The 21,069-nt window shown below is 49.5% G+C and overlaps 10 protein-coding genes across 14 annotated transcripts; 5 read left to right on the top strand and 5 right to left on the bottom strand.

Moving 5' to 3' along the window:
* Positions 1-4: 4 nt before the first annotated feature.
* FOXG_00154 (adenylate cyclase) lies at positions 5-6,087 on the bottom strand. Its single transcript, XM_018376285.1, has 2 exons — positions 613-6,087; positions 5-562 (listed from the first exon to the last, which is right to left on the bottom strand). Exons 1-2 carry the CDS (start codon positions 5,767-5,769, stop codon positions 317-319), a joined length of 5,403 nt encoding a protein of 1,800 aa, XP_018231828.1. The 5' UTR covers positions 5,770-6,087; the 3' UTR covers positions 5-316.
* FOXG_17817 (uncharacterized protein) lies at positions 5,823-7,833 on the top strand. The gene is made up of 2 exons (XM_018397804.1): positions 5,823-6,016; positions 6,067-7,833. Exon 2 carries the CDS (start codon positions 6,085-6,087, stop codon positions 6,427-6,429), a length of 345 nt encoding a protein of 114 aa, XP_018231827.1. The 5' UTR covers positions 5,823-6,016; positions 6,067-6,084; the 3' UTR covers positions 6,430-7,833.
* On the bottom strand, positions 6,916-8,203 carry FOXG_00153 (uncharacterized protein). The gene has a single exon (XM_018376284.1). The coding sequence runs from the start codon at positions 7,487-7,489 to the stop codon at positions 7,010-7,012; it is 480 nt and encodes a 159-aa protein (XP_018231826.1). The 5' UTR covers positions 7,490-8,203; the 3' UTR covers positions 6,916-7,009.
* Positions 8,204-8,306: 103 nt separating this feature from the next.
* On the bottom strand, positions 8,307-8,444 carry FOXG_17816 (uncharacterized protein; the record flags this gene model as incomplete). Its single annotated transcript, XM_018397803.1, has 1 exon — positions 8,307-8,444. One exon carries the CDS (start codon positions 8,442-8,444, stop codon positions 8,307-8,309), a length of 138 nt encoding a protein of 45 aa, XP_018231825.1.
* A 2,292-nt stretch (positions 8,445-10,736) lies between these two features.
* On the top strand, positions 10,737-14,623 carry FOXG_00152 (trehalose-6-phosphate hydrolase). 2 transcript variants are annotated; one of them, XM_018376283.1, is made up of 6 exons: positions 10,737-10,999; positions 11,080-11,334; positions 11,403-11,670; positions 11,723-12,125; positions 12,179-12,517; positions 12,569-14,623. In XM_018376283.1, exons 2-6 carry the CDS (start codon positions 11,134-11,136, stop codon positions 13,071-13,073), a joined length of 1,716 nt encoding a protein of 571 aa, XP_018231824.1. In that variant the 5' UTR covers positions 10,737-10,999; positions 11,080-11,133; the 3' UTR covers positions 13,074-14,623. The 2 variants fall into 2 exon arrangements, with proteins under 2 accessions (XP_018231824.1, XP_018231823.1); XM_018376282.1 differs by having other exon boundaries at positions 10,737-11,334.
* FOXG_00151 (proteasome component PUP3) lies at positions 12,629-14,786 on the bottom strand. Of its 3 annotated transcripts, XM_018376279.1 has the most exons (4): positions 14,178-14,786; positions 14,093-14,111; positions 13,577-14,028; positions 12,629-13,487 (listed from the first exon to the last, which is right to left on the bottom strand). In XM_018376279.1, the coding sequence occupies exons 1-4, from the start codon at positions 14,178-14,180 to the stop codon at positions 13,344-13,346; spliced, it is 618 nt and encodes a 205-aa protein (XP_018231820.1). In that variant the 5' UTR covers positions 14,181-14,786; the 3' UTR covers positions 12,629-13,343. The 3 variants fall into 3 exon arrangements, with proteins under 3 accessions (XP_018231820.1, XP_018231821.1, XP_018231822.1); XM_018376280.1 differs by having other exon boundaries at positions 13,577-14,111; XM_018376281.1 differs by lacking the exon at positions 12,629-13,487 and having other exon boundaries at positions 13,490-14,028.
* A 132-nt stretch (positions 14,787-14,918) lies between these two features.
* FOXG_00150 (uncharacterized protein) lies at positions 14,919-16,994 on the top strand. 2 transcript variants are annotated; one of them, XM_018376278.1, is made up of 3 exons: positions 14,919-15,026; positions 15,142-15,340; positions 15,406-16,922. In XM_018376278.1, exons 2-3 carry the CDS (start codon positions 15,204-15,206, stop codon positions 16,790-16,792), a joined length of 1,524 nt encoding a protein of 507 aa, XP_018231819.1. In that variant the 5' UTR covers positions 14,919-15,026; positions 15,142-15,203; the 3' UTR covers positions 16,793-16,922. The 2 variants fall into 2 exon arrangements, with proteins under 2 accessions (XP_018231819.1, XP_018231818.1); XM_018376277.1 differs by having other exon boundaries at positions 14,919-15,340; positions 15,406-16,994.
* FOXG_00149 (60S ribosomal protein L36) lies at positions 15,020-19,815 on the bottom strand. Its single transcript, XM_018376276.1, has 4 exons — positions 17,797-19,815; positions 17,566-17,666; positions 17,300-17,381; positions 15,020-17,240 (listed from the first exon to the last, which is right to left on the bottom strand). The coding sequence occupies exons 1-4, from the start codon at positions 17,848-17,850 to the stop codon at positions 17,160-17,162; spliced, it is 318 nt and encodes a 105-aa protein (XP_018231817.1). The 5' UTR covers positions 17,851-19,815; the 3' UTR covers positions 15,020-17,159.
* FOXG_00148 (uncharacterized protein) lies at positions 18,045-19,881 on the top strand. Its single transcript, XM_018376275.1, has 2 exons — positions 18,045-19,443; positions 19,501-19,881. Exons 1-2 carry the CDS (start codon positions 19,067-19,069, stop codon positions 19,637-19,639), a joined length of 516 nt encoding a protein of 171 aa, XP_018231816.1. The 5' UTR covers positions 18,045-19,066; the 3' UTR covers positions 19,640-19,881.
* Positions 19,882-19,998: 117 nt separating this feature from the next.
* FOXG_00147 (triacylglycerol lipase) lies at positions 19,999-21,069 on the top strand. Its single transcript, XM_018376274.1, has one exon. The coding sequence runs from the start codon at positions 20,405-20,407 to the stop codon at positions 21,053-21,055; it is 651 nt and encodes a 216-aa protein (XP_018231815.1). The 5' UTR covers positions 19,999-20,404; the 3' UTR covers positions 21,056-21,069.

Here is a 21,069-nt window from a genome sequence, read left to right as displayed (position 1 = left end):
GCCTTGCCCTGCCGTCTTCGAACCCAATGTCTTTTCCAACCCCAACCCCAACCCGACCCGACCCGACCCGACCCGACCGCAAACACATCGTGAGCACCTCGCACCGAAGCGTCTGGGATAGAGAGCAAACCCAGCACCTAATCAAAAGACAAAGTTTCCCATCCAAAAGTCCCATCGCATCCTGCTATCCCTAAATCGTGCAAGCAAAAAGCGTTCTGTTTACCCTCCCCTTGTCGTGTTCCTCGTGTCGCGTGGGTAATTATAGCATATATAAGTGCTCGGGTAATGTTCCAATGAACCAATCGTGTGAACCCAATCACAACTCTTGCTCTGTGTCGCTCCCTTCTTCTGTGTCAGGATCGTCGTCGTCGTCATCGTCTTCATCTTCGCTACTGGAGGAGCTTGGCAGCGCACCATATTTCCTCCTGTATCGCTCAAGTTCCTTCCTCTGCGCCATGAACATATCCAAGATCGCAGTCATTGGGCCCTGGAGATCTTCTAGTTCCTTAATAGGGCCACCACCAGTAGCAAGGTGACGCATCGCCAGTGTCGATATACAGGTCTAACGTTGTCAGTAAGGCTCCACTTATGTGTAGGTCAGCTCAAACTCACCTCTATCCTGCTCACTTGGTGCTCCAAGAAGTTCAACAAGAAGCGATCCGTGACCTCTCCTCCACGCTGCTTGATCCGCTCGAGCAGTTCTGTCTCCGGTGGTTGTAGCCCTGGGGCTTCATTGCCTTCCAGCGAGCTGCAAAGCATCTCAAGTCGCAAACTAATTCTCCAAAGAGTCCAAATTGCATCTGGGTCGATACTGAGCTCTGCTCCGGGTGCAAGGACGGCTGGCTTATCGCCGCCGCCTCCTCCTCCTTCTTCCTTCCTCTCATGCTGCAGGTGGAATTCGATACGTCCAGCCAATGCATGAGGGTAGAGCGAGTACACAACCTCAGGGTTTTCCAGACCCTTCAACTTCTTCTCGCCCATTTCCTTAACCTCAAAGCCTTGAGAGGTGAGGGATCTCAAATCCTTTCGAATGGCACTAGCATATGTCTCGTCGTCAAAGGTATCCTCAGAGCCAGAAGCGTTACCGCGATCTGTATCTTGATAATTCTCCAGGCACCGCTGTATCTCCGAGATGAAGTCGGTCGAGACCGTGATCTGTCCACCGTCTGCGACCGCAGAGATTCGAGCCGCCTTGTTCACCATGGGTCCGAAATAATCCATGCGTCGTGTAACTGGATCCGTCTCACTCACACAGTCTCCAAAGTGAATACCCATTCGCACCGACAGTCCTTTGAAGATAAGACTGTTATCCTTGTCATAAACAGGCTGGCAAGACACTGAGTTCAAGACTTCTGATGGCCAGTTCACATCGAGGAGCTGCATCTGAACGGCAAACGTCCATAACAGTGCGGACGTGGCTGTTGGGAAGGAGACCATAAAAGCGTCACCTTCAGTCTTGACTTCGTAGCCACCAATTCGTCTCAGCTGTCGACGCATGACCTCGTTGTGGAGTTTGATAGCTGATCTCATGGCACTAGGGTACATCTCCCAGAGTGTTGTCGAGTTCTTGATATCGGTGAAGACAATCGACACGTTACCCGTAGGTGCTGGGATCTCTGCCTCAAGTCGGTTTAGGGATGAATCGAGAACATCGCCCTTCGTCCTTCGGCCCCTCCTGGTATTGAGAACCTGTGCGTCATCAGGGATACCAGATGGATAAAGCGACATACTAGCACCGCGATGGAGTCTGGATCGCTCGACCCGTCGCTTTAGGTCAGCAACACTAATCATCATGACCATAATTTTGCCCGAGGCGCCGTATGCGATAGCCAGGTCACGAAGCTTCTGGGCCGCTCGCATGAGATCTTGTCTCTCGGCTCTCGCAATATCCGTCACTAGACCAGGTGACAGGTACTCCCAGAGCTCGCCAGTCGCAATCAGGATAATGTCATCCTGCTCTCGGATAGTCATGTTGCTGACATAGGGTGCTGCTTGTACGGCCGGCATCAAGTCAACGTATCCAAATGCGCGTGAAACCTGGAGTAGATCGTTCAGTCTGCCGTTGCGAGAAACCCATCCACCAGCTTCGCGAATGCGCGATCTCTCATTGGGCTCGGCAGGATCATGCTTGCGGGTCAGCATCTTATGTGTACCATCTGTTTGGATCACCATCGCCTGTGCATCACCGACGTTTGCAACATATAATTCCGTACTTTGAAGATAAACCACAGTTGCCACACCCCCTGAGTTAAGGTCTTCCTTGGTGAGTATTACAGGCTGGCCAGAGCCCCTATGCGTCTTCAATGGCCGCTCCTCGGATTGCTGGATAGCAATAGTGACCAAATCCTTGTTGAGCTGGAGGAACGAGCGTCGTAGTGCATCAACCGGTGTTTCATTCGATCGTGTTTTCAACTGCTTCAGTTCGCCAGCGAAAATGTGACCAAAATTTTCATGCAAGTATTTAGCGATCTTGGATCCACCGCTGGACAAAGCTTGTCCATCAAACAAGCCTAAGAGCATCTCTGTTTCTGACGAGTTGAACCTTGGTACCACGAGATCAACCGTTGACAAGTGCTCGTGCTTGCCAAGAGTATCGGCCATACCATAAGGCAGGTGGCCAGCGAGTGATCCAGATGTACGGACACGTCTGTCCTCACTCTGATCGGGAATACTGGGCTGAGTGAGAGTGACATCCATCAGACCCAGGATACGCAAGTTAAGCAGACGGCTAAAGTCTGTATACTCCTCACGGTTGACGGCGCCAGGCCCAAGAGGACCTGTGTTCGTCTGCTTGATCTCCAGGCGCTTGTTGCCAGACAGATTCAGATATCTGAGGTTCGGATTGAGATTCCAATTCCAATCATAGGGCACGTTGGAGATGTTGTATTTCAGATAGTTACTGCCACAATCGAGAACAGCAAGGTTCTTGGCCCGTGAGATATCGGCTGGCAAGTTGGTAAACCTGTTGCCGTTGATGTAAAGCGCCTGTAGTAAACTCGACTCCTCTAGATCATCGGCAGGCAATGTCGTGAGAGCGTTTCCGGATAAATAAAGCTCAACTAGTTGAGGCCAGTTCTTGATCGATCTCTGTGGCATGTCACTGATTTCGTCGTTGTAAGATAAGTTGAGCACTCGGAGCTCCGCGAGCAGTGTGATCTGATCAAAAACATCGTCATCCAGACGGTTATCGGCCAAGTGAAGATTACGAAGGGATCCAGCAAATGTGCTATTAAGCCTTGATGACATCCCGGAATCTTTTCTGGTGTTGACTGTTTGCGTAGGGGCCGACGGAGTTGCTGATCTAGACACAACTGAGGTCTTACGGCCACCCTTCCCATAGACAGACACGACAGAGCTCTTGCGGTCGCCAGCGTTAAGAGGAGACGGTCCGACACTGAGAAGTGTGCTCGAATTTTGACTGGGTCTTCGATCGTCTGACAACTCTTCGGAGCTTGCTGTGGCCGACAGAGTTCCGAGTGGCGCAGCTCTTCCATTGACAGGAGGGGGCGCCGGTTGTGATTCCTCTCCTGGTATCCGTGGTGCTCTGGAAGCAGGTTTGGGGAAGTGCTCCAGAACATTTGAAGAGGCGTTGAAAGTCTCCAGTCGATTTGCCCACCATAACTCCATGGGCAGCTTGGAGATATTGTTTCCTCGAACATTGAGCACTCTCAGTTCAGTCAGGCAACCAATTTGAGCTGGTAGCTCTCCAACGGAATTGTTCGCAATACTGAAATGCTCGAGTCTGCTCAAGGTACCGATTTCTTGGGGCAACGAAACGAAGTAATTTTTATCCAGGATCAGGTGCTCGAGGTTGACCATGTTGACGAATGATGAGTCAATACTGGCAAGCTGAGCGTTCGATAGGTTCAATATCTTGAGTGTAGGAACGGGGGCAACAATCTCGAATTTGTTGAGGGGGTTCGAGTTCAGTTTGAGTTGGCGAAGGGACTCAAACTGTCCAACAAAGGCAGAGACGCAGTTGTGATCAGCGGAAAGAATCTCAAGCTTCGGGAGCTCCGAAATAATGTCGATGCTCGAGATGCCATTGTACTTAATGTCGAGTTCGCGTAGGCTGACAAGTTGTCCAAATGACGCTGGCACAGCGTGCGTAAGTCTATTGTTAGTTATCAACAATTTCTCCAAGTTCTTCAGGCCGCCAATCTCGTGAGGAATCGTTGCAATGGCGTTGAAACTCAGATCCAGGTCAACCAAACTTGGTAGATTGCACAAGAAAGTGGGGAACTTGTCGAGGAAGTTAGAAGAAATATTGAGAGAGCGAAGTGACTGGTATGCTCCAAAGTAAGAAGGCAAGTGTTTAAGCCGGTTGTTGGCCAAGTTCATCTTCAGCATCCCTGTAAGAGAGTTGAGCTCGGCGTGCTCCAACTGCTCCAGCCGGTTGTTTGCAACATCCAGAAAGGTCAATCTGTTTGCTCGACTCAGACTGGGCGGTAGTTTCCTAGCTTCGTTGTTGTTAAACTTGATGTCTCGAAGATGTTTACAAGACTGTATAAAGTCTCGCGGGACGTCGAGCGAGAGGTTACGCGAGAGGTTCAGAGAGATAATCTCCATGGCCTTTGAGTATAGGGATATAGGTATTGTGACGAGGTTGCGACCAGAGAGGTCCACGTAATTAAGCTTCTGAGCCCGAGCCAGGCCCATGTCAGTTGTTTTGGCATGAAAGTCGCTCTCCCTCGCAGACAAGAACATGAACCTGCAGAGGTAACTGTTGTCTTCGCGGCCAAGATCTTCGATTCTATCCTTTTCCTCATAACCGACTTGCTGCAGGAGCCGCTTCTGCATGAGTAAGGGTCGCTCAGGTGGTGTCAAAACCCTGATAAGATCATGCTTCTTCATGATAATATGATAGTTCTCCAAACCGTCAACCACATAAGTCTTCTTAATGACTTGTGAGATGACATCCGTGACATTCGAGTCCAGAGGCATCGAATGTGTAGAGAATGTACCATCTGAGCGAAAGATTCGAATGCAGTATGGCGATGCTTTCTCTTCTGGGCGAGGGGGGCTACCGATCTCATCTGGTTCAGGGCCATGGTATGAGTTATCTTCGGTGTTGCGTCGCACTGCCCAACTGTCAGGAGCATCCCAACGGCCTTTAGGCGCTGTGGAGATAATAGAATCGTGGCGCTCAGGCTCGACATTGTTAACGAAGCTAGTATCCATAGGTGTAAGTGGAGGAGGTTTCGTTAGGATGCCCTCCATATCGTTCAGGTTGGTATCGAGATGATATATGTTGTTAGGATCGTTACGATCTGTCGGTCCAATTGCATCGTCAACATAGTCTTGAGGCCGATGAGTTCGTCCCTTCTTGGCGAAAGGGAACTTATTGTTGAAAGTTGCGCCACGTTGACCCGGAACTGGTCGCATATCAGGCACATCGCTCGTCTCCCCAGGGACAAAGGTCCCCGAGAACGGTAATGTAGTCGTCGATACATCGCTGGGGCGGTGCAAGTCAGGCTTCGAGGTCTTCGGCTGGAGAGATCTTGTTGATTGAGGTAGGTCGCGAAGTTTAGCAATGTCATCTTTATCTTTGTGATGCCTTCTAAGTCGTCCAAAGATTCCGCGTTTGCCATGATGATGACCGGGTGAAGTTTGTCCATCAACTTGGGAGGATTTCGTGCTCCAAGTCATTCCTGCACTTCTAGTACTTGGTGTCGGGCTTTGGCCTCTAGATTTGGTTGAGTACACGGCGCTACTGCCCCCACGATCGCGCGACATTTGCGTGCCAATCGCTGTATCGTCCCTACTCATTGTCGGCCGCAGTGTCCGAGGATCATCATTACTCTTATGGTGTCGGTGATGCCCGGGTAAGTGAACTATAGAATGACCCGACCTCGAGGATGACGATGTCTTTGGGGGAATTTGTGAGGAACCATCACCCACATATCGCTCTCGATCGGGTCCCGGTCATGATGTCTCCGACGGGAGCTTCGCCATATCGAGCGATGTCCCTATAAGATGGATGTCAGTGTGCCAGCCACGCTGGTGAGAATGCTATGTGAGTGAGATGACAGCTGAATCGAATTGGGCACTAAAAACAAAACCAAGGGATAATTTCGGAGAGGAATGTGTCGATCGTGGACCAGACCGGGGGGGTCACCGGGGTTCAGGACGATGAGACAGAGGCGGGTGTTGTACGTACACTGTTGTCCTGGTATAGAAATGGCACCACCTCTGGTGCAGGAACTGGAGTTCTCGGTCTCGAAGATGATGGTGATGCATCGCGAGTGTGATCCGTGGCATTGGAATAGTTGCGATCTCTATGTGTGGGGCGGCTGTGACTATAAGAGCGTCCACGCTGGTCCTTGCCCGCGAGCGAAGTGGGTAGGCTGCCATCCGAGCTATCGCGCCCAGGGAATTCCTCGCCAAAGAAGCCCTGAAGTTTGCGAAAACCACCTCTGGTTATACTAGTTTTGCTACCCTGACTGCTCGCTGTGAGGATACTGGCAGCGGATGGGCGTCTGCCATCGAAATATGAAGCCTCGGGGGCATCGTGTTGCGAGGGATGAGATGGATACTGGTGCTGATGTGGTTGGCGGTTACTGATCTGATGACCCGGAGAAAGCTGGGAGGCGAGGGAGAGGTTGTCGCTCGAATCGTTGAAGAAACTGGTCGGCATGTTGGAAGAGGTCGTAGGGGAACCAGGCTGGTTCATCCACGGGGCTATTTGAGGGCTCGCGCCGCCGGTGGGCGGAATCTGGTGGATCTGAGGGACTCGGGAGGTTTCGAGAACGGCGAGCTCACGTCGATAATTGGTGAGGTCGCTCATGCGACGGTCTTTGGGATGGGCATTGGCGCCGGCGCGAGGGGCGAAGTTTGTAGCAGTTGGTGAGAGCTGAGGCTCATCCTTGAAGGAGGACCTGTGAGATGCGGGAAAGCGTTTAGCTGGATGGTGGGAGGCGAGATGAACGGCGACAGGGCGGGAGATGGCAGCAGGGGATCGGGAGACGGGAGACGGCATATTATCGGAACCATAATCACAACTATAAACTCACCAAGGGTTGCTCAATGAAGCATTGCCATCAGCGCTTGGGCGAGCAGAAGGAGTAGGGGTTGGTTGCTGGCGAGGCGTCGAGGAGAATGTCGAGGTATTAGAGGTGGTAGCAGCAGCAACAGCAGGGGAAGCTGTCGCAACGGGGGCAGCAGCGGAGGATGATGGAGTTGGTGTTAGAGTATCAACGTTAGGTGCCGGATTGGGAGTAGGAGAGTGAGTGGGAATGGGAGTGGAGATAGTAGAAGCGGAAGCGGGAGCGGGAGTAGTGGAGGCAGTTGAGGGTGAGGGCGATTGCGATTGCGATTGAGATGGTGACGAGGACCTCACGGTGACCGCAAAGTATGTACTACTCTCGGCACTTGCGGTGCTCGGACTGTTATCATTGCTTTTGCTTTTGCTGCTGCTGCTACCTCTGATTTTGCTTCTGCTAGAGCTCGTGATCGAGCCGATGCGGTTGAAGGGCTCATTCCTAGTCATTGTCGCCGGGGCGTGGATGGCGTTGATGGTAGGGCCCTAGGCCATAGGGAATAATATGGGTAAGGCAGGGTCCGGATGAGGACAGGACAGACGACAGGCACGGAGCAGCTAAGCATAAGCAAACACGGTGGATAACTTGTTAGCGAGAGAACAGACAACACCCCGTCAATTCAGTGCAGTTCGGTTCAGTTTCGTTCATAGGTGCCCAGTCAGTAGAATGGGTAAGAGACGAGTTCGGGTTCGGGGTTGCAAATCGTGACTGTGAGCGGCGGGGGTGAACGGACGTCCAAAGCTACTAAGGTGGGTGAGATTGGTAGATCCTCTGTAGCTAGAGACATACGCGGAAAGGTGAGGTATGTCGTTTTATTTTAAAGATTGAGATGAGATGAGATATCCTTGGAAGGTAATAGGCAAGACAAGGTAAGGTTAAGGTAAAGGTACGGAGCAGACCGAATGTGTGGTAGGTGAGTTCACGTCATGTCTGGAAACAAGAGGTAGGCGTATGAGGCTGAGTTGGAGCTCCCTGTTCCTGGCGATGTCCGGGCAAGAGGATGAGAAGACAAGAGAGGACGCTTAGGGGCTTAGGGTGAGGGCAATCAGGTCCAAGCAAGTAACAAAGAGTGTGCCCGGTGAACGAGTGAGTTGGTTGTAGGTAAGACTATTGTGCAGTACAGTGTAGGTACTTGGTATAGATGAATGAATACCTTACCTTAGTATAACTTATTGTTAGTGTCTGTAGGTGTAGTCCAAGGGCAGGCAAAGAGACCTTGGGGACATTCAGTATAGCATGCAGCCCAGTGGTCGCCAAAGATGGGAACTAACTGTCCGCAATGCTGGCTGCTTTGGTCTTTGGCGGCGCTTCGTTCGCCCAGGGCAGAGTGAGATTGACCGGGGTCTGTCCGCTGTGTCTGGGCGGGATGAAGGACGAGAGAGGCTGGTTCTTAGCGTTATCCATGGTTGAGTAGAGTGACGCCCTCTGTCTCTGAGGTGTCTTGGGTTCCAGGGGCAGTGTCCACTAAATCGCTGTCCCTGTCCTCTGGAAGGCAAGCTAACGACCTCAAAGTGTGATGAGCAAGGTCAGGGCAAGGTAAACTGAAGGTAAGGTACTCGCTGGTTACGCCCGATTCAAGATTCAGGTGTACCTGAGTCCCCTGTTTGTGGTGGAGCAAATTCCACAATCGACAAGATTGTTGTTCATACAAGGTCTAAATAAACGTTATTTTTCCTAAATCGATCCTCTTTTATCAGGAAGATGTTTTGCCGTTTTGATTAATTTGCCTTCCCGTTGCATATTTTCAGGCGAATGGCAGATGCTGTGTCTCCGGTTTGTCCATGACCCGTCCAGTAGCAAATGCAAAGCGCCTATTGTTTAATTCCATGTGCATACGCCCTAACGGATAGCCAGAGCAAATCAACACTGAGAGCTGTACGGATACGGAAATACTTAATCTCAGGTACCCTCAAGTAGCGTCATCCAATCTCATATACACGGAAATGGCATCGCACGTACCACACGCTCGCCGCTCACTACATATTGAATCTGATAGTTCACGAACTGAACTTGCTTCGGCTCCACCTGTCTTGTAAGTTATAGTAAATCCCAGTTTGCTGAATACATGCTGCTGCACAACAATCAAAGACAATCTTGAGCCATGAGACTTCGAAGAGAAACAAACCCCGTACATCATGGGCCTTCTCAATCTCGCAAAATAATCCACAATTAAACAATGCCCAAATCATATCCTTTGTGTGCGCAAAGAATCTCAATATCCCGGCTGCAGTAGCTACCAAATGACATACTAACCATGTACAGAACAAACGAGACCCATGCTCCGGTCCCATTCAGGGTCTTGAAGGCGCTGCTTGCTTTTTCCCGTTTCTTTTTGACGGTTCCTTTGTTGGTAGACCTCAGTAATGAGCATTGGACCGGGGTTTGTGATAGTGTCTTCTCGGTTTTCGTGTTCCGCAAATCAGCAGTTGTTTCTTTATTGGGATCGGTATTTGCCCTTGCAGGGAGATTTCACGTGCCACGATCCTATGGTCGGTCCTTCATGAGTCGATTGTAACGTTAAGTTCTGTGTAACAGAGACTGTCATTATCCTGGGTGTTGGGTTGGTTGCTGTAACTCTAAAAGATACCTACTTGCATTGTAAAATCATATTTTGGGCTTGGGAATTGAATGCAGTGAGCAATTTACCATTACTCGAATCGACCCCTGACGACTATAGTGAAGTAGACCATGGTAGGAAATAAGTTGAAATGCTCCATGGCTCAAACAGATTCTATCATCTCTGTATGGATGATTGGTCTGATGAGAGAACTCCAGTTTAATTATAGCAACATCGTGAAACGAGAAAACTCGCGTACTCTGATCTGTAACGTTGATAGGTCTTGTCCATGTTATAGCGCATTCATTCATCCTTCAATCGTTCGGCACATATTGTCGGTTCTTTGATCACCATGCTTACTCGTCAGCAACAGTACGGTAACTATTGTTGTCTTGTCGTTTTCCAACAGGATGTGCACGTTCTATACATCACCTCCCCATTGCGGGTCAATGGTAGACGGGCCTTGTTTTTGCATCTGATGCATCCAATGGCTGCAATAGAATACAGCTAAGACGGGTTACACGGATGCTGATGTTGCTATGGTCCAAGGAAAGCCCTTTCAGCCTCTACATGCTGTATCATTAACACAACGCTTTGAGTTTGGACGACAGTTGGCTTTTGTTTTCCTACGTGGGAATACTACAACGACAGATTAGTGTGACTATGAAAGTATATCATGTTTTTTCCGCATAGTACTATTTAGGTAGCCTACGGAACTTGGTCGGCGACAATGAAATTGAATATCATGTTGGGGGATTTTTCTTTCTTTCATTGGCCTAACTACTACCTATCCAGTTGCGTGGATTGAGTACTCTTTCCGTCCTATCTTCCACATCCAGGTATTCTGCTCCTCTCTGAACAATAGCATGATCTATCACAGTATACCTTTGAGCTTCATCTGCCAACCCCTCCCAACTCACAGTAAACCATCTCCCACATGGAGCTCCACATCACACCGTACAAGCAAACCAACCTGATAAGAACACATCCTAGCTTGCTCAAAAACATGATGTTGCAGATCTCGTATCATGCTGGTTGTAAATATCTCACTCACCAGCGAACAATTTACCCTGGAGAGAGGGGCGGATCAGTCACCACTATCGATCCGCAGAATCTCTCCGGGAATTACTCCGTGAAGCCTATTAAATAGAATAATAACTACCGATGTCGTTCTCCTGGTCAACTCACTGTAAAAACTGTCTCACGATAGAGCTTAACAAGACGCTGTGTGACAGCACATAACACCCTGCAGTTCGACGCCAGCTGTATTCGAGCCTCATTACTGAACTTGCGTTGTTGCATATCATCTCTGTCCCGGATACGACACTGGTTTTGTTTCCTTGTCGATACTCCCGTGAAAGTGCACGGTACTACCGAAGAAAAGTGGCCCAATTGGTTCATCGTGAGTTGATGTTTGATCACGAGCGACCGTCTCACGTGCTGAGAGTCCGTGTGGATGTGTATATAACTAACAGGCTGCAGACGATATTACCGTAGCACCCTCCAGAGCCACCATCAACCCAGCTCTCTGTAATCATGGGTAGCACGGATCAAAGTTTGCGAGCCTGGTGGAAAGAGAGCTCGGTGTATCAAGTGTACCCTGCATCTTATCAAGATTCCACTGGCTCTGGTGTTGGAGACCTGAAAGGCATTATCTCTCGAGTTGATTACCTCAAAGACTTGGGGGTCGATATCGTATGGCTTTCACCAATCTTCAAGAGCCCTCAGGTTGATATGGTGTGTTACCACCTTTTTTTCCCTTTCGAAAAAGCAGCAATATTGCATTGTATACTAACAAACCTCAGGGGTATGATATCAGCGACTATTACACAATCGACCCTCCATATGGTGATGTCTCAGATGTTGATGTCCTCAAGGACAAGCTCCACGAACGAGGCATGAAGCTCGTCCTCGACCTGGTCATGAATCATACCAGTGATCAGCATGAGTGGTTCAGGGAGTCTCGAAAGTCCAAGGACAACCCTTATCGTGATTGGTATATCTGGAAGCCTGCAAAGTACGATTCCGAAGGGAACAGACACCCTCCCAACAACTGGGATGCTCATTTCCAAGGTAGGTGCACTATGGCTTCTAATTCTGAGTGCCCCAGCTAACGAATTTCTAGGAAGTGCCTGGGAGTACGACGAGACCACAGATGAATACTATCTCTGCCTCTTCTGCAAGCAACAGCCAGATCTTAACTGGGAGAATCCTGCAGTCAGAAAACAAGTTCACGATGTCATGCGCTTCTGGCTCGACAGAGGCACCGATGGTTTCCGCATGGATGTTATCAACTTTGTTAGTAAGGACCAGGCATTCCCCGACTCTGACAAGACTGTACTTCGCGGTCATGAATTCTATGCTTGTGGTCCCCGATGTCACGAGTTTCTCAAAGAGATTGGTGCTATTCTGCAAGAGTACGATGCTTTCAGCGTGGGTGAGATGCCCTGTGTGCACGATGAGCGTGAGTTGATTAAGGCTGTTCGTGGTGACCGTGGAGAGTTGAGCATGATTTTCCACTTTGAGTTGTAAGTCAAGGTTTCCAACATCAGACTTATATCAGTTGCTGATCAACTCGCAGGATGGATCTTGATCATGGCGTCGGCGGCAAGTTCACACCTAGATCCTGGGACCTTTCTGAGCTCAAATCTACCACCCTCAAGTGGCAGAAGTTCATGTACGACAATGAAGGCTGGAACGCTCTTTACTTGGAGAACCACGACCAACCACGGGCTGTCAGCCGCTTTGTTCACGATGACGCCGAGCATCGGGTGGATAGTGCGAAGCTTATCGCCATCTTCCTGGGTTTCCAGTCGGGCACCCCTTTTATTTACCAAGGACAGGAGATTGGGATGACCAATGTCCCTAGGGACTGGGACTTGGAAGAATACAAGGACCTTGACTGCCTTCGACATTGGGAGTAAGTCAGAGAATCCAGCTGCTAAACATATTTCATTGACATCCCTTATAGTCTTCACAGAAACGATGATGAGGCGGCTCGGAACTCCTATAAGGTCGAGTATCAGAAGAAGTCTCGTGACAATGCCAGAACTCCCATGCAATGGGACGCAAGCCCCAACGCTGGCTTTACTACTGCCGATGCTAAGCCTTGGATGAGAGTCAATGATAACTACAAGGAAATCAACGCTGCATCCCAGACTTCAGACCCCAACTCTGTGTATGGCTGCTACCGCAAGGTTCTGCAGAGACGAAAGGAGTTCCTAGACATATTTGTATATGGAAACTTCCAACTCGTTGACGAGTCCAACGAGAAGGTCTTTGCATACTCACGAAGGGCCGGCAACGGAGAGACTGCTCTCATCGTATGTAACTTCACAACTGATACAGTTGCGTGGTCTTTGCCTGGCAAGACTCGAGAGGTGCTGGTCAGTTCTGCTGGAAGGACAGTTGATGATTTAAACAGTGGCGAGACCAAACTGGCACCTTGCGAAGCCTTTGCCGTCCTGCTCGAGTAGAATGAGCTGAATATTGAGTCTCGCAATGGATTTGATCCCATAGAAGAGGGCAATGACGATACTGGCCAATTGATAGAGTTAAATCAAACCGTGAATTCATTCACTCATAGAGTATCGAAGCTTGTGGCACGAAGAGAGTTGACAGCAAGACGAAGACGTGCATTCTCATTACCCAGCGGTTGATATTGGCCGAGTATCTATTCATACAAGGTACATAAACCACTCCTTGTCCCGCTCTATTCGTGTAGATTTGTCCATTACACCGACGCTCTAGTCCTGTCGTCCCTTTAGTAATCGCTTGGTAACCTTGTCCTTCTCGATAATGTAAACGTGGGCACCCCAGCCCGAAAGGGCATCACGGTCAACAGCGTTGAGCAACGACTGAGAGATGGTCTCAAAGAGGGCATCGGGTTCCTATAAGTATTATTATCAGCATTTCGCTCTTGAGCGGAGCAACAGCCGAACTCGGGCGATGTATAGCTGCTTTGTCATTATTTGCATACCAGATCAGGCTCCCAGAGACCCTCGCACATGCCAAAGAGCTGCTCCGAAGCGGTGCCAGAGACAATGAAGTCCTTGGCAAAGTCGATACAGCCAATACTATCGAAACCACAGATAAAAGGCTTGCCAGTCTTAGGATCAAGACCAGCAACGACAGGAGACACAAAGTAAGGTCCAAAACGGCGCTCGTAGAGAGATGAGGAAACGAGGTTGGCAAAAGTTCGAGGGGCGATGGAGCGCTCCTCACGCAGGCGATACATGTTGACCTTGTAGCGGAAGAGGTCGCTCACGGTGTTGACATCGGTAGCCAGGCCAGTGAGACCTAAGAAGACGTCGCCGTACTGGAAGATCTTGGGGAAATTGTTGGACACAGTCAGAGCCTGGAGACCGAGGCGAAGATCGCATGCGATGGCGACACAGTCCTTTCCGACCATGGCGACACAGGCGCCGCCGTCTGGAAGAAGAGGGAGGTTAGCTATGGATGAAGGCTGGTATAATGGCAGGCGACCGAGACGAACTTATCGAGAAAGGAGATGACTATTGATTGAGTTCTATGATTAGCTTTGTGTGAAAAAGAGATTGGCTCGCCGGAGGTTAACCTACCATGATGACTTCTTGAAGGTAGGAAGGTAGATGCGAGGTCGGGGAATCGACGTCAACCAGCGGCCGTCTTATCGAGAGGAACTCGGGAACAAGGGAGGCGGCGATTCGTTATGTGAAACCGCAAGCTTTGCAGTCGCTAATTCGTATCGTATCTTCGCGTCGTGGGGTTGTAGAAGAGCAGCCGGCGTGGAGTGGATGGAGTGCGAGTTGGACAGTTGAAGCTCCCGTCACTGGGTTGGAGCTACAGAAGGTGCAGTGCAATGAGGTTGCTGCTAAGGTCCGTGGTACGTACAGGCGGGCTGCAAGGCAAACACGGTCTGGCGTGGCCGGGTACAGGCAGGTCCACGTCTGTTAGAGCAGCCTACAAGCTGTGGCGGCTGAGGCTCAGTTACTTGAATTACATAAGCGAACATATAGTAGAGTTCGAAATCGCATTTGGAGAAGAGAGGAACGATTAGTACAAAACAGCTATTTCAGACTCTGATTCACAGAAGCTTCCATGTGTTTCAAATGATCATATAGAGGTGCCGTAAATTCCGAGCACTCGATACTCCGGAGATCTTTCCAGGTGAACTACTTAACATACCTTAGTAGACAATAGAGATTTAGAATAATGCGCATACCTTGGTTTCGCATAAAACAGCAGATTTTGCCTAAGGGTGGGTAGTTATTTGTTTAATGCTCTAATCGAGAGGGTTCGAGTCCTCCGTCTTCACCTAATCAAAGTACCTGAGGTTGGTAGGTTCGTTTAGAAGCTTCTAGCAGCTCAGAGAGTTATTCGAGGGTGCTCATAACTCGTGGCTGGCTGCCTGCTGGAGCTGTCCTTGGTAGCTGAGGTCCCTCTCTAAGGTAAGTAACCCCACCGTTGACCACTCGACTCACCCACACTGGCTGCTTACATCACCGCCAACCGAGCTCAACATCCATCCCCCACGATCATCCTTTATTAACGAATTCATGTTAGCCTAATACAGGTGCAGCTTCAACCCTACACCTCATCGTCTTGATACCTAAACCTTCTGAAGAATGGCGACCAACGTCGTGGTGATAGCCACCGACCTACGGCGAGCTACTATCAAAGTCAACCCTGGAACCTACCTTATTGATGTGTTGGAGGAAGCTTGTAGAAGACTTAACCTTTCCAGTGATAAATATCTTGTCAAGTAGGTACCACATGCTCGGGCTAGGCTCTGCCGCTGAACGAATGGCTAACGAAATTGACGTATAGACACCGACAAAAAACAGTAGATTTATCTGTTCCCTTCCGAACTTCTGGTCTGTCACCAGGCGCAAAACTTGAACTTGTCCAAAAGTCGAAAACACCTTCTGCTATCCAAGTCGCCCTCCAAGTTCCTCCTCCCGAGGGCCGCGAAATACCCGGTGGCCGGTTGATTCAAAAATTCCCCAGCGATCTCACCATATGGAAGGTTCTACGCCAGTTCGAGAGCGGAGAGGCCAGCAATGGAAGAAACATCAATATTACCGGCCGCGGGATTGCGCAAATGAGTGGTGATACGGGGAGTGGTAGTGGACAGCTTTACTATGAAACACCTGTTCTCAACATTATGGGACGAGAGCTTTCAACCTTTGTCGATTTCCAGAAGACACTATCGCAACTAGGATACAACTCAGGGAATGTCCTAATTAGATTGGACTACCGAAAGACAGACAAGACACTGTACGATGCAATGACAGAAATTGGTCAGTTCTTCAAAGATACCGAGGATGAAGGCCTGAAGGCAGAAGTGCCAGCTGCAAAGGTAGAGCTTGCACCAGAACAAGGGGTACAGAAACCAGAAGAGCAAGCACAAAGGGAGACGGAGGACTCACAGATGACGGATAATCAAGTAGAACGGACACATGACCCAGCCCCCATTCAACAAGAAACAGAGCCCAAGGCTGCTAATAAGGACAACATGGATATCGACTCTTCTCAGCCCGGGGATCCTCTGGCACCTATCAACGTTTTCCTTGCCCCTTCAGGGTCAACACCTGCTGCAGCCTTGACTCCTGCTACCGATGCTGACTTTGCCCCTACAATTGCTCATGCGCAACTTCATCAAGCTCGGCTTCAGGGGGATTCGAGGAACAAGCGTCTGCTATCAGACCGCGAATTGGAAGAGAAGGCTGCTGCAGAGGCCGCAAGGATCAACGCAATTAAGTCTATTCTCGTCAAAGTCCGATTTCCGGACAACACAAGCAGCGACTGGGAAGTAAGTCCCTCTCACAGTGGCCAGTTCCTCTACGATGCTGTTCGGCACGTTATGGCCCATAACAACCAACCTTTCCATCTTGTTCTTCCCGGGACCAAGATTGTGATCAAGGACGATCCAAGCCCCAGCAACGGATTGATCAAGGCGTATAAACTGTCTGGGCGTACCTTGATTAACCTGGTCTGGGATGATGCTGTACCATCAGCCGTACGAAAGGAGCCATTCCTCAAGGCCAACATTGCTCAAAAGGGCCAGCGGGTCAAGGTGCCTGAGCTCATCGCTTCGAATGATCAAGAAGAGGAAGTACCTCTTGCTCGGCCAGCACAAGCAGAGAAGGGTGAGGGCTCAGAAGAGAAGACTGGCAAGAAGATACCCAAGTGGCTCAAGCTGGGCAAGAAATAGACAATAGTGGCAGTTTAGAAACGTTACGGTGTTCGCATTAATGATCATTGGTGGCGTTGGTTTAAGGGGGCTTTTTCATAGCGCAAAACAGCGAAATCCATAGGTTTGAATACATATTGCATTCAACGGATTTAAGTTCGAAAACAAAGGGGAAGCGTCACTTATCACGAAAGACAGATTGGAACATGGCTTGATCATTACGCCATAAGTCTCTTGAAAGTGTTGGTATTCCGGTCATCCGCAGCTAAATCCCTGCCACGGCGCGTCCAAGCCGTTAATTTTTTAATCGATCAAATCGTGACCACGCCAATCCATGCGAACCCCGTTCGGTGCCAGATTCCCAAAAATCAGATCAAATCGGGTTGATTTAGTGACCAGTACGGCGGGCCTCAGCAATGACGCGCTGGAGCTCGTCGACCTTGGCCTTGGCACGGCCGAAGGTACCGAGCTGCGGTGCGAGTTAGTACTTATATCGTGGGGTGATTGCAGTGTTTCGGCTCGACCTACTCTCTTCTTGGCGAGCTTACGGGCACGCTTGTCCTTGGAGTTGCGGAGCAACTCAATGACTCGGCGCTCGTAGGGAGCAAGGCTATGAAAAATGGTGGTTAGCAAAAGTCCGAGCACGTATTTGAGAACTCCTCCGATGGATAGGGTCGATGTCGGCGACGAGGCCTTGAACATGCGGCGCAAATGCCCAGCATCTCCCATCCATCGCCTCCCAATCCAACCTCTAATCCCCCCACCCAAAAAAAAAAAAAAGATATTTGACTTACCCAGCAACCTCCTTGACGACCTCACGGACGAAAGCAGTGCGCTTGCTCAGGTGACCCTTGGTTCGGGAAACACGGGGCTTGACGACACGGGGAGTGGTTTTCTGTAATATCGGCGACAAATGTCAGCGTCCATCGTCTGCTAGTTGGGTGGTTGTCGAGCCCTCATCCGTCGCGAAGGCGAAGACAAAGCAGAGATCCTCCACGAGGTGAGACTGCGACAGAAAGACGTACGTGACCCTTGTTGAGGCCGACGGCCAGGCCAGATCGAGCGGTTTCAGCGGCCATTGTTGCTGGATGGGTTAGTTGGATCGTGAGGTGACGAGAATATTTCCAACAGGATCAGAAAAAACGAGGGGATCTTTAGTTGCCTTAGTTTGCGTACCAAAATTTGCTGAAGCTGTGGGTCACGTGCCGAAGGGTAACGGGTTTTTGCATTTGTGCGAACCCCACATCAAGTTCCATTGACAGCGAGTGGATCTGTTGCGTGAGACGGCTCGTCAGAGCTCAGAAGAAGACTAACACAGATATCTACAAATGAAGAACTACACTTGGCATCATGAACCGTCAACTCTGAATTTGAAACATACTTTGACTCTCTAAAGAAACGATGCTGCTGATCATGCTCAAATTAAACGGATGTGGCATCATATCTTGAAGGCCAAGATTAACATCATGGGAAGTCTTTGCCATACTCAATCCCATATAGCCCAGAATCAGCATGAATATCTACTTGGCCTTATCCAGCAACAGGCCATCTTCATCCAGGTCAAATAAGGTACGACGATCCTTTGTGCATTGCGATCGACAACCGAGTCTTCAAGGGAGCATCCTCCAATCTTCCTCGTGTTAAAGCGAAACACGCAAAATGTAACCAGCAAAACTCGGAAAGCCATCGCTTCTCAGTCCAACGCTTTTGCATGACGAGATCACGTTTCTATTCTTGTGTCACTCAACAGCAACAGCCTTGTTGGCCATCTGTACTGTAACTAAGAATAACTTGACGCTCAGACGCTTGGTTACAGAGGCTCTACCATAAACAATGAGTTGGCACATGGATATTCCATAATAAACGTCCGAGGCTCCGACCCAGCAAACATGAAACATGATCGGCATCCAATCAATTGCACTGCCTGGTTGTTGGATCCTCGCCTCCGATCCCGTCAACTCCATGTCTCCTCGCGGATGCAGAAGGATCTGCGGGTGGAATTGGATCGCATTGCACGACGGCACTGGAATCTAGAGGAGGCCCGATTTAATGGGTTACTAGGCCGCGTGTTCGGTAAGGCAAGGAGAAACCACTCGGGGCGGTTGATGCTCTGACGTCGTGTTCTCCATATGGCTTTTGATGGACTTATAAACTACCTACCTCGCTAGTCATGTCTTGAGTTGAAAACTTGCTGTTTGACAACATCAAACTTCACGAATTAACATACGTCTTATAATTATACAACCTCTCACTTCGTATTAAACACACATACTACATCCCTCTAATACTCTCACAATGCAATTCGGACTTTTGCTTTTTTCTGCTTTGCCCGCGACTTGGGCCGCACATCTCTACGCAGTTCCCCAGAGTCTTTCTCTTCTCGAGACCAGTGCTGAAGATAATGGCTGCACACTCCCCGATACCTACCGCATCCGGAACTTCAAGGCAGAGTCTAAAGACAGCGGCAAGACGCTCAGTGCCTTTGACTTCGTATTCTTCGACGAGGACACCAAATTGACGACTCCTTGCCACAAGAACGCTTCTTCAAAGGCCCTCACGGGCTTGGGAGGCAGAGATCGTTTTGCGTGTGACAACGACGCGGTGGAGTTCATCTGGACTGATGATACCAAGAAGCTATGGATGATGGAGAAGGTCTGTCAACAACAGGATGGGTAAGTCTTGACTCCTTGATCTCAAAGAGACAACATGTATTGACAGTGACCCAATAGATCTGTACCATATGAAGCCAGTGGTAGCATCATTCTCAACGTCAAGTGCGCCAGGACTGGCAGCTGCTCAAGCAACTCGACAGACCAGAAGTCGGCCTTCACTAGCCTTCAACCCGTGAGGGAGGCTCCTCCTTCCTAAGAAAACGGTCTGTGATAAGTTAGATCTTGTGATGTTGAGTCGTGCAGGATCCAGCCTGGTAGTCAGGCGTGCTACTTTGTCACTTGTACAAAACAAAACTGGACGTATGAGGATGGTAGTGAAGCGAGGAAAAGACAGCGATAAGGTCCTATTAGTACCACGACTGAATATAGAATCGGCTCAAAAAGTCGATCTGAGCAACGTACTTTGTTCATGATTTCTTAAGATCGTTTATTCAGGAACAAAAGCCGACTTCCGCCTCCAACGTGAAAGAATGTAAAGTGGGTCTATAATCCGGGGTAGTGTAGTCTCGTTGGCCACTCAGAGTGTTCTCATTCGGCTCTAAACAGAGAGAACAAGTGACACTTCTTTTCCATTGGTCATTTGGTGGCCTAAACAGGTACCGCCGGTTCTAGTACATGCGCCGTATGACCTCAACAGTTTGAAGTGTTACTCACGAGACCTGTCAACCCTGATCTTGACCTCTTCACTTAATCTACCTGCTATTTCAGCTCTCATCATTATGTGTGTTGAGGCTAAAATCAAGCAGTCCTCAACAATTTGTTAATGATGCATTGCTTCTTTTCCCTCATCTCGTCCATTCTCAATTCGGAGAACTTCTGAGTCGTTACCAGAAGTTGATTCTACAACACAGAGCGAGGATTGGGGACCTTTCCCAATATTGAAAAAAGATTAACGCATTTATGGACGCGTCTACAACTGTTCAGACTTTGCAACTATCAGCATAAGGCACCACGTTACACCATGCGACTCAGACCTGTCAACACGATGAGGACACTGACTCTTCAGCTGATTCTCATCACTTCATGCCTCGCTCTGAGCAATCCATTATCAATACTCAGGCACAGCAATAATAGTCCTGATACTAAGCCCTACGGCATATCAGTGCCCTTATTTGCAACGCTCGAGCGTCTGTCGCGGCTCGTCGACATTGCCTATTGTATTGGCACCACAGGAGTCAGAAAACCCTTCGACTGTGTATCGCGCTGCAGCGAGTTTCCCAGTCTCGATCTCATCAATACGTGGAATACTGGCCCTTTACTCAGTGACAGTTGCGGCTATATCGCTGTTGATCACGGTGTGAGACAACGCGGAGACAATGACGCTTACATGGCCGGTGAGCCTGCTATCGTGGTGGCCTTCCGCGGTACCTACAGCATCGCCAATACGATTGTCGATCTGAGTACTGTACCGCAAGAGTATGTGCCGTACCCGTCTCCTGACAACGGCGGAGAAGAACCTCCGGACGAACCGGAGCATCAATGTACAAATTGTACGGTGCACATGGGGTTCCTCCAGTCCTGGAAGAATGCTCGACGCCTCGTACTTCCACAATTGAGACAGTTGAGGCTCCAATATCCTTCTTATCCTGTTCAGCAAGGAGCCATAGCCTAGGAGGTTCCGTCGCT

The sequence above is a fragment of the Fusarium oxysporum genome, chromosome 1 (assembly GCF_000149955.1).
Source record: "Fusarium oxysporum f. sp. lycopersici 4287 chromosome 1, whole genome shotgun sequence".
Taxonomy (NCBI): domain Eukaryota; kingdom Fungi; phylum Ascomycota; class Sordariomycetes; order Hypocreales; family Nectriaceae; genus Fusarium; species Fusarium oxysporum.
This window is presented reverse-complemented; position numbering and strand designations above follow the sequence as displayed.